At 39.6% G+C, this 12,141-nt stretch overlaps 1 protein-coding gene across 1 annotated transcript in view; it reads right to left on the bottom strand.

Moving 5' to 3' along the window:
* Positions 1-6,241: 6,241 nt before the first annotated feature.
* oca2 (oculocutaneous albinism II) overlaps positions 6,242-12,141 on the bottom strand; it is a gene marked incomplete at both ends in the record, with an annotated part of 45,384 nt that continues 39,484 nt past the window's right edge. The window contains one exon of the mRNA XM_083671746.1: positions 6,242-6,329. Within this exon, the coding sequence (XP_083527872.1) occupies positions 6,242-6,329 (88 nt within the window). The remainder of the gene's footprint in view (positions 6,330-12,141) is intronic.

The raw sequence follows: 12,141 nt of genomic DNA, 5'->3' as shown, positions 1-12,141 counted from the left end.
TAGGCCTATGTGAACAGCGAAGCTTTGCAACATATCCTCATAGGCCAGTAGTGAAAGATTCTCCAGTTCTCCGTTATCTACTTTGCTACCGCAGCACAGGCAGTGAGCAGCGCCGTCTGCAATGGACCGTATTCCGATGGTGACTAGTTTAGCATCGTTGAAATTACATGCCAAAATCTCCTCAGATAAACTTCAAATAAAGTTTAGTAGAGGCTATACAAACGTATGCTTATATTGTAACTGCAAACAACGTAGTTTTGCAAATTATCAGTTGTCACATACCTCCTGGATACCGGCAACTTTTTGTTCACTGCTATCACTCTGACGAGTCTACAAAGAGTATAAGAGTGTGAGTCTACAAAGAGGAAATAGTTGCAGTTCTGAGCAAATCGATTAAAGAGACTGTAACTGTTTTATTTTTCAATAGAATGCACATACAAAGAAAATCCTTTCAAGCGTAAATCGCAACTAAATTTGTTTGAAGTTTCTCTGAAGAGATTTTGGCATGTAATTTCAACAATGCTAAACTAGTTACCCTCGGTCTAAACTAGTTAACCCCTGTCTATTGGAGAAGGCGCTGTTAACTGTTAGCCTGTGCTGCAGTAGCAGTTGATGATGGAGAACCGGAGAATCTTTTACTACTGGCCTATGAGGACAACTCAGGATAAGAGGATATTTTACCTAAACATGAAAATAGGCTGAACCATCCCTTTAAAGCCCTACCGTACCTTTTCCACATAGATCACTTCACTTCTTATTTAGAGACGATCCCTGTCAATCAGCCATTCATTTCAAAGTAATTTGGAATTGTGTACCGTAGCTACCACAAATAGTTCAATACATCAACAAAGAGAACATAGTTAATTAAGATGTACAGTATGTTAATCAAATCCAATAATTAACTAATTAATACCTGGCAATTCATTATGGACCTTGATTATTCCAACTCTTCAATTTCAGCACCACTAACAGCATCATGATACACTGCCATAATTGGCATCAAATCAAACAACTTAAATGTAATACTCAAGCGGAAGTGGCCAGTTAATCAAATACATCCCATTCGTCTGGGAGAAAAGACTAAAGGATTGTACATTATATAAATAAAGAATGCATGGACACAAATGTTCATCAAAGCAGATGAGAGAGATGACCTTGATTCAAATTCATTCTTTAAAAGCAATGATAATATTTGAGAAGAAAATAATGAAAATGAAAAATGGGCTGGTCCACTCAGCGACACGCTGATTCATGATCTACTTTCTCCTTTTCCTCACACTCTCTCGACAGGGGACACACCCGTCCTTCAGGTGTGAGAGGAACTTTCACAAAGTCAGAATGTGAATGGATGCCTATATGAAAGTGCCAGATGCTCATTGTAGTCAGAGCTGGTAGATCTAATGCATTTGGAAGCTGCAGGCTAGACAGAGGACTTCTCTAACCCAGCCCATCCACTTATTCTGAAAGAAATTCAATTGCCTTGTCAGAATCCTCAGATACCATGTTTGTAGAAAAACAAATTGCAAATCTACCTCAGGATTGCCTTATTGAACCCCAACTTCCTCCACCAGTCAAAGCTCCTACTGCATAGCCAGATTCCATAGAGGATTCAGACGTAAAGATCTATTTGCACTGTATCTATTTTATAACTATTTTAGAAGTAGCCTTCTTTTGAAAGGGTTACACTAATAGGAGAGTAATCATTATGTATATACATCACACCAACTGCTTTCAGAATGTTTTGCATGACTGATGATTTGTTCAGATTTACTCAGCTTGGTTTCTCCAGACCAAAAAACATATCTGCTGTGCAACATCAGCAGACACTTTACATGCAATTGCAGTAGTCATGGATGCAATCAGTGCGCTGTGCCTGCAGCAAGATATGCCATATCCAAAAACCTTCCTCTCGCTCTACATCAAGAGCACAGGTTACCTGGCTCCATATTATATGTACTTTTTTGCCAATCTTACAACTGGTCAGTGTTGAGTTTGCCAGGGTAAAGTAACAATGGATAAAAAGTAAACAAACACATAGTCTAGCTGGTATTCCCCATATCCCTGACAATAACATACTGAATGTTATTGCATCATCTCTTATTGCAGATTGAGAGGTTGAAGTTGCAGGTGGCAAATATTTGAAAATTGATTGTTTTCAAAAGATAAATCATACAAATACCAGTGATCAAATAATTAAATAACTGGTTATCTTATATTGTATGTTATTACTTTGTCTTGCAACAGGCAGAGCTGGCTTACTCACTAGCCTTTATACGGAATCCTCCTAAGCTCTGAACTCCTCTTCTTAATTACAGAGGGTAGAACCCATTTAATCCCATTCTAATGAAGAGGGGCGTTAGCAATGGGTGGAGGGAAGTTCTGGAAAACCAGACACTCTTATGGAACAATTATGGACAATCAACGTATTCGTCATAGTAAGTGTGATGCTATCACTAGTAGTGTCACTAGTGTTCTGTAAATGTAATGTTTTAATGCTGTTTTGACAGTTTGCTTCTAGTTTCATAGAGCAACGAATTGTTTATAAATAAATTATAGCCAAGAATCCCTCCAGTTGTTACTTTATTCTTCTTCTTCTTTTTCACACAGCTATTCATATTGCATGCATATCTTTAAAATATTTCAAATGCCGCTTCTGATCCTAATTTGATCAGATTTCAGAGCACTGATTGCATCAGATCATCCTAACATGAGCTGATCCTTGACGTAATACACAGTCATGACATGCCAGAGAGATAATCAGGATGAGGAGTCTATACAGCGACAAAAAAATACAGATGACGCAGTTATGTGGATGAATATGTACACTGGATGAATATGGTACAGATACATATAGTCATTTTACTTCTGGGTTGTCCCAATGAGTGGCCTCAGGTCAAACCACTATAGTATGGGAACATAAGAGATGTTGGAATTACCCGAGAGAGCTTGTGTCCTATGGAACTGTTTAAGGGACAAACCTCCCTTTGGCAGCAGCTGCATAAATTAGATATAGGGTGATGGAGGGCCACAATAACAAGTCATTTAGCATGAACAAATGCAAATAAGAGTTGTCAGAAGGGGAACATACCTTGGTCTGTGTAATGTAATTGACATCACATTTCTGCCTTCAGATCACCACCGTAGATGACTACGGATGATAAAAACAATCCCGACCTTTCACAAAAGGTGCATACCTTAATCAGAATGGAAGAGTGCAGTTTTGACTTGCCTTATTGTTTTCAGTTTTTCCCTGAAAATGTGCACGTTTTAACCAATAATCAAAGCTTAAGTGAAATGTTAAGGCACCAAATGATTTGACATCACACTGTACATTAACTTGATTAACTTTATATAATTAAATGCAGTACAATGTGAGTTTACTCATAGAATAGCAGTATACATATAGTACGCATTGATAGATGAACAGTAGGCATTTCTGAATATCATTGACATTTTCGAATCCTCTCTCATTTTCTGGTGCATCTGCTGTTACAAATTGACATGGTTCTAACGGGTATAGAGTTTTATTTCTGAATGCCTCTGAGAGCCAATGGGCCTCATTTGAAGGGGCTAGGAGAGCATAAACAATGACAAAAAGGTCTTCATCAGGAAGATGTTATTTCAAAAACAAGAAATTCATCACTAAATCATAATCACATATATTCGATGCTGCAGTGTTCTTCAATCTTAAGACGTTATTTGATCATAAGTAATTGAATGAGTGAATTCACACGCACATAGCCATGTCTAAATGGAACATGCTGTGGTTCCTCGTCTGATGTTGCTGTTGTTGTTCTCCTGCCATATGTGCAGCTCTGCTTCTGTGCCACAAAACGACACTAATGGAGAATGAAACTGACTTACATGTTTGCGTTCTCTTTATAAGTCAGGCCCTAGGCCAAGCAGACCAGATCTCACAGATGTGCCTCTTGAGGATCTGCCAAACATTAGCATGGTATTTCTGAGGGAACATGACAGGTACAGTAACACCACAGAGTCTTCCAGAACTTCTATGGCACTACAGTACCTTACTGTAGTTCTTAGTAATCCACGAAAGGTGCTCTCAGTGGTAGCTTTGGGCTTTTTTTATTTCAGTGAAATAATCATAACCTTTACGAGGCATATGGTCAGAAAGAACTTACTGTACTGTACTTGATATGAATATGATATGATGTAATTGACAAAAAAGTGTAAAGGTACTGCACTACAGAGGTGAAGTAAGGACAACTTTATTTGAAAAGTTTTGTAAAGAATTTAACTCCAAATTGAACTAAAATGGGCTTAATGCAGTAAAACTGCATCGTGGGAATATTCTAATCAGGCCATTAAAAAGGCACAAAAAAGAAAGTGATGACTGAGCATAGTGTAGTTCCCGCTCATGTACCCAGTTCCTGTGAGTTACTGTTGACATTTTGGCAATGCTGCAGCCAATCCAGTAGCACCATGGGCCTTTTCTCCAGTCTCTGGTTGGGCCAATTATGGTTCTGAGCCCCTGATAAAGGCCTGCCTTTATAAACAAATCAGTAAGCGTTTAGTCTCATTGACCCAGAGAACACGCCTCCCTCTGGACATGAAATAATGAGTGATCACATACAGAATCAGTACAGTATCAGGAGAACATCTAATTGATCATGAAGAAATCGTTACGACCTGAATCAATTACGCACAAAGCTTTCAAGAATCAATACGGTTGAAAGATCTGTCTTTTTACAATTCAGTTTAATTGTCTCTCCACTGGATGAACATGAATTTGTAGCCACATAATATTCCAGCTGGTTACGGTGTTAGTTGTTTCTTCATTGAACAAGATACTATGTATGGTCTGCAGAAAGATAATAATGTAATATGTTTGTTTTAATCTTGTTACAGTAACTGGGTTATGTTCTAGCTAGCCCTACATGCCCACAAGATAGCAGTGTGATGTCATAGTGTCAAATCCTTTTAAGGTTCTCTACTTAGATGTTCATTCTAATCTCCCGTTGACATTTATGCATGATTTATATGCCTGCGTAGTTCCAGTACATAGAAATATATCCATTGGGATAAAACACATGGTAATCAGGACAAAACACTTTTGTTACTGTGAAGAGGTTTTACAACACTCACTCTGTGACACTAAGCCAGTAGATTGCTTTAGAGTGACTTGTGATAAAAGCAAAAGATACAATAATAAAATATATGTATTACACAGACAAAGTCCAACCAGTTGTTTAAGGTTTTATTGTTCATATTGATGATTACTCTTTTACAGTTATTACGATGGGTATGGATGCTGCTGTGTTTTTTAACCAGGCGAGTCAGTTATGAAGAAATGTGTTTGTGGAACGGTGGAAGAAATAATTCAGCTATGATGACTGGGCAACAATAACACAAAGGCCACTTATCTGGGCAATATGGGTCGATATTGGGCATTTAAAATACTGTAGGCACTAATGTCGTTAAATATAGGTTAAATATGGCTAACCGAGTTAAATCATTTAACTTAAAAAGGCATACATATAAGATTACAGTATGTACATATGATATGATTACATACAGAGGGCTGACATTGCTTTACATCAATCAGTAATTTCTGTTTTTCCAATTGATTATTTATGACTTTATGTCTGCAATCTTGCAAATCAGAATACTACACACAGATATTAGGGCATTTGGCAAATATAACCACTTGCTATAGTAAAATCCCTTTTGTTGGGTATGGGGGAACCTTAATAGGGGCATACGGATTCATTCATTTAATGATGCTGTGATGAGCTATGATGCATCTGTGAGTTGGAAATACATTTTATGTACTGTGTATCCCAAACTATAAAAAAGGAATTCATGCAATAGTTTCTCATTGATATGAGAAATTCCCAAAGGATTACATCTGCCCTCATTGTAATCACACTCTCCCCATAGAAGCAGCAGCACCATGGAGAGCACTGTGGACTGAGGCCATGTGCTCAGTGTAGTTGTTTAATTCCCTTGGTTTAGGTTGTTTTTCCCCCACTTTGCAACAAATGGCTGTTGTACTGCATGTGCCAGAAGTGGACAAAATGCTCAATATGTCCACCACTTGAGCTGCAACTTTGAATCTGTAAGGGAGTAGGTGATATCAAGTTTGGAGCGACATCATTCAGCAAATACTGACACATACTGTACACATACTGTACACACACACACACACACACATACACATACTGTACACTCACACAAACATACACAGAGAGTCTCTTTGGTTCTGCACAACAGTGATGGTTTAGAGGTTCCAGCCCAGTCCGATGTGGGTGAGAAGCAGGTAGCACATGCCTATCGTGCACGTCATGAGCATCATGGGAAATCCAAGCCTGTGACAAGAAATAAAACAACATTTTAATATAGAATAGAATAATATATAGAGTAGAATATGGAAATAGAGTAAAATAAAAGAACAAATCATTACAATTCTACAGTGCTGACATTTGCTGTTGGCTTCCCAATGACTTTGGAAACAGTCAGTGGTGGCCAGTGCAATGCTGTACGTGGTGGTATGCTGGGGGGCAGCATCAAGGAAGGTGACATCAAGAGGCTGAACAAGCTGGTTCTGTTCTCAGTGTCACCATGGACACTGTGGAGGAGGTGGCCAATAGGAGGATGAGAACTCCTGGCCATCATGGACAATTCCTCCCATCCCCTACATGTCACTGTGGCAGAGCAGAGAAACTCCTTTAGCAACAGATTATTACAACCACGTGGCACTACGGAGCCCTATAGGAGATCTTTTCTGCCTGCTGCAATAAGACTGTACAACTCCTCCTCCGGCTGGCTCGATCAGGTGATCAGAGTCAGGATGGGGGATCATCAATCATACTGGACTGTTCTTACTGTATATAATGTTTCAGATGTCTATTTTATTTTATTCTATTATCCTATTTACTTTATTTTGTTGTTGTTGTTTGTGACGTGAGCTGCTGTAATGCCTTAATTTCCCCTCGGGGATCAATAAAGTAAATCTATCTATCTATCTATCTAAAAAAACACACAGGTAAACAAAATTATCACTCAGGATCCCATCAAGAGCATTTCACTTCAACTGAACAACATATACTAATACATAAAAATGTTACCTTTCTACAGACAAATATCCTAATTTCTGTATTTTATTTGATATCTTTATTGTTCCCCACAATGAAATCGGGGAGGGACTTTTGTCCCCCATGATGAAATTGGGGAGGGGAATGTGTATCCGTATGCGATATCTCAGACACCACAGGGATTTTTACGAAACTTGGGTGAATGATGCGTCTTGCCATAGAGATCCGGGATTTACAAGACTACACTGATTGGCAGAAGGGGGCTGCTATAGTAACAACTATAATTCCAAACTTTGAAATAGCTTTTATTCTCCCTCTCATTAATCCACAAAACAAACATTTGAATAATTGTCATTAATTCACACATCATTCACAGGGGACAACATGTTTACTGCAGACTTGTTGTGTATGTGTGTGACACCATTCTGGGTAACAGGGGGTCACCAGGGGGTCACATGCAGTGCCACTGAGGAGCAGTCCTTGTCCCTTGACACTGCATTAGCCAAGCTATTCAAACGGCATTAACCAGGAAACAGAGATGCCAGACTTCCTGTGTGCCCCCTGTGCTTAAGCTGCTTTCCTTGTGAGCCAGCTCCCAGAATGTGACGTGGGAACTCCTTTATCTGCTTGATTGTACAACATCCATCTGGAAAAAGCATTACGAGTGTAATTACAACTGTGCAGTCTGATAATCCTAGCATTCTATCAGCACGCCTCTTGAACTGGCTCTCACATGCTGCAAGGTTTCCATGGAACACATAAGTCATCTGAAGTACCGAACAATAGAAACAGGGAGAAGTGCTAGTTAGATAGATATTGTATTATTATCTTTCTAGAGCTGAAACAAATGCACGTGAGACTGACTGTCAGTCTTAATAACCCTGCATACACTCTCCACACTGGTGATTGATAACATCTCCTCATAGCAGTGGACATAACTATGCTCGGATGACTCTAATAACATGACCAGTGCCATTTTAAGAACTACTAACTTGCTTGCGAACAGAGTTTCTTTGATAGATACCAGTCAAACAACATAATCATTCTTGTTGTTATCACCGGTATACGGTACAGGTGTACTGTAGTGTTTCTGAAACCCTTCAATGACAATGACTGCCTCAGCTTGCCCAAACCCACTCACAGTTCCAAGTGGTCTCTGGTCTCAGCTGAGGTAAATAGTATGAACCGATTGCCGTGGAGATCTATCCTCTCTTGCTTGGATCCAAGGATCCACATTCAATATTTATTGGGAGGAGCTAGTTTACATCAGCCGATATTTGATAAGTGGAATAAAACCCAGCCCACTGTGTGAAAGGCAGCAGCTGCAGAGTAGGCCTATTCCTGAGCGCCTGTCGTCGCGTGTAATAGTGTTTGATAAAGCTGTGAGTGTGTAGGAGCTGTCTAGGTGAAGGAGAGTGTAAACCTGGTAAATCCACTTGGCCTGAGCATACACAGTGGACCGATAGTCTGGTCATTTGAATGCATGGTACATGGACATGGTTGGGGAGTTGGGAGATTAGCCAGCTTAGCGGTGCAAGCTGCCATTCACAAAGAGAGGGAACAAATGGATCAAACAGAGTGAACAGAGCGTAGTCATGGGGTGAATAGATCCTTGTAAGGACAAGTCATTCACAGCAAGGGTTCAAGACAAGTCCCTTAGTGATGAGTCATTTGCGAACAAACCAAATCTTTGAACCGACTCTTTTTGGTGAACGTTGCAAACCGCAAATCAATTTTTTTTTTTTTTTTTTTTATGAAGACAAGACTGTAATTATTCTAATCTAAATAACCTAATTTCATGAAACTTGCATACAGAAGGCACGTTACTCTCAATGCACACGTGTAATAGTGTCTTGCTTTTTTTTTTGTAGAACATCAGATGAGTCCAATTAAAAAAAAGAATTATCGAATTTTACAGTTTTTAAAATACACGTATCGTTAAATTATGTTATTTTGACGCAAAACTGATGATTTTGCTGATTTTGACGTAGAGCTATTTTAGGTGAACAGAGCCGAACGATTTGGTCACTGAAAAGAATTGAAATACCCATCACTAAAGTCCTTTGAGGTGGACCATTCAGTCCAGGTGAGCAAGGTCACGGTGAGGTTTACAAAAGAGAAAACAGGTCACAACGACATGTGTTGTGCCTGGGGCACAGCTTGGGGGAAACATACTGTACATGCGCTGCAGGCATTCAATCATTCATTTATATATTTTATCTTATTTTTTTAATGCTGCCAAGCACCCCTTGTTCCAAAAAGGAGAAGAATTGTGCTGTACTCAGACATTTCCTGTAACTCATGACAACCAGCATGGTGACAGTTCATTTGCTGAGAGGGGAATGGTTTCGAGTGTCAAGCAGGGATCACTGTCATGCTCTACAGTCCTCCATTGGACAACTTGTTACCCACACAACAGAGTGAGATAGCGGAATAGCACATGGCAGACTGACAGTGAGGGCCTGCCTTTAATTTGATCCAGGCTATTTGAATCAATCTGCTGTCTCTGTGCAGCTGGCTGGGTATATAAAACAGGTGTCCTCGATGCAGCTGTTCTTTGCTGAAGCCAACTCTCTAGTACTCCATAGAGCACATTAGGTGGATAGAGCAGGTGGGTACAATGCAGCTGACCAGGAAAAAGCAATTAGGAAATATGACAGGAAATATGACAGGTAAAGGAAAAAGGAATTAGGAAAAATGACAGGTAAAGGAAAAAGGAATTAGGAAATATGACGGTAGTATAAGGTATGAAGAAGAAAGATCAACTGAGAGATGTGAAAATCAGGAATGTCCGTTTACAGATAGATAATTCATGTCATGTAAATAGATGGTACAAAAGCCTTCCAGAAACTTCCCTGGTGAAATCTCTTCATGCATGGCGAGAAAAGCACAGCAGAGATACAAAAGTTTAAAACCGTGTAGATACATCAGCAAATCCCTCCAGTACATACAAATAATTAACTGCCCCAGATACATAATTAAAGGGTTGGTTTGTTGGGAAACCGGTAGCGGTAGTGTGAAGTTTGGTCTGAGGCCTTTGGAAATGGTGACTCTCTGGCAACTAGAAAAGGGCTCTTGACTGAGATGAATTTAGAATCACTCCATAACACTGCTGGCCAATGCCAGTCCTAACTAAATTAGTTATTAATTACAGTGTAAAGTAGGCAGTTGTGCCCAGTGTTTCAGATAAGCATAACTGCTCATATGGTTTTCAATGGTCGAGAGATCCAGATGATTTGACATTTGGACTATGGTGGCTCAGTGCCAGAGTGTCTTGGCTCCTTGATTCTCTGAGAGAGATAGGAAGGTTATAGAGGGAAAAGAGAGAGAGAGAGAGAATGTGTTGTGTGTAAAGTATTGTACATGCATTTATGCATGCATATGTCTACCATCCATCCACTGAGCTCATGTGCATAGACTGGCTGTGAGATAAAATCTTCAACTTTACAGCCACTTAAATGCTGCTCATAAAATTTAATAGAAGGTAAGTGTCACTGGTAAATATAACAGTAACTGTTATGAGGAAAACAGCAACTCAATCAAAAGCTGTATTACAATGTAATAACTACACTGAAATTATAGGATAAATAGATATGTCAAAGAGAGATCATGTGAGTATGTACATCAAAATGATATCATCCCCAAAACAAGAAGGTCCCAACAAAAGCTAAAATGACTTTGCACAGCACTGAACTTCAATTAACTATTCATGTTCATTGATGACATTTCATTTTCCAGGAAATGGAATGGTTTAGCAGTGCTTCGGCAAGCTGTTCCCTGTGCTCTCTTACATAAGATCTGCTGAATCAGAACCATTTTAAAACCACATTTAGAGATGTGACCTTTTCTGAAGCCTAATTTATGGTGTCTGGTGAATAACCTGGAAAAAGTATTTAGAAGGTGCAAAGGTGTTTCCAAGAAACTCGTGTGTGTGTGTGTGTGTGTGTGTGTGTGTGTGTGTGTGTGTGTGTGTGTGTGTGTGTGTGTGTGTGTGCACCAGTACATGCCCCAGTGTGTGTGTTTTTTCTCATATTAACACAATGAATATTATGAGCAGTCTTTTCTAGATTGATTTGCATGTGGAAAGGTCATCATCACTAATTCCAGTAGAATAGTTAAGGTAATGAATAATGATTCAGATATGTCTTGTGTATTTAAATGACAATAGAGTGGAAAGTTTTGAGTGGTCCTCAGACTTCAATCACAAAGGTCAAAATGATTACCGTTCAAAATGTGCACAACAAAGGTCTGATCAGGGGTACATATACATATACGGTCTGGCCAAAGGTGTACTGTACCATGAAATAACTGTGGAGAGTGTGGAGATGTTACAGTGAAACAGGCATATGTCTCGTAAGTGATAAGAGAGCGTGGCCAAGGTTGTTTTGCTTGTCTTTCAATATCAGTTATCTGCACTGCTGAAGGGAGAAAAGGACTTAACCTTCTGCTCTTCTGGTTTAATAAAGCCTTTTCTCCTCGACTACAATCAATTTTCTCTTCCAAGGCTTCCTCTCTGTATCCTAGTAGATATTTCAGCACCTCCTACGACTCCGGCTGCTGTCTGAAGGGATGAGTTGTTTGGAGGCTGTTTGGAGTTGATATGTGTCAGGAGAGGAACACATTGATTGATGAGACACATATAAGATGGCTGTTGAATACCTCCCTAGAATTGAAAACCCAGATACTGCGGCCCTCACTAGCAACACTCAACAACAAGACGAGTTTTCTTTCTTTAGGAAAGTCATCCACACAAAAGTCTATCATAGTGGGGCTGAAGTGCAGTTGGTAGATATGCATTCTATAAACCATCACCTAGGCTATTTCGGATAAAGTGTGGGGCACTATCCAACAGCTACAACCACAGGCATCTCTCTAACAGTGGAGGAAAAACAGAGGAAAAACAGAGGAAAGCCCTCGTCGTGTTTTAGCCTGAGAAGCTTGAGCATACAGTACAGTTCTAGATGATCTCAGCCTCCCCTGATATCTGTTTTGCTCAGAGCGAGAACACTATGTTTCAGCTCAAAATGTGCCCTGCTCCATAAAACAGGGAACACTAAAGATTTCTTTGGGCCTTCTACACAAAAAT

This window comes from Argentina silus, assembly GCF_951799395.1.
Source record: "Argentina silus genome assembly, chromosome: 6".
Classification (NCBI taxonomy): Eukaryota; Metazoa; Chordata; class Actinopteri; order Argentiniformes; family Argentinidae; genus Argentina; species Argentina silus.
This window is presented reverse-complemented; position numbering and strand designations above follow the sequence as displayed.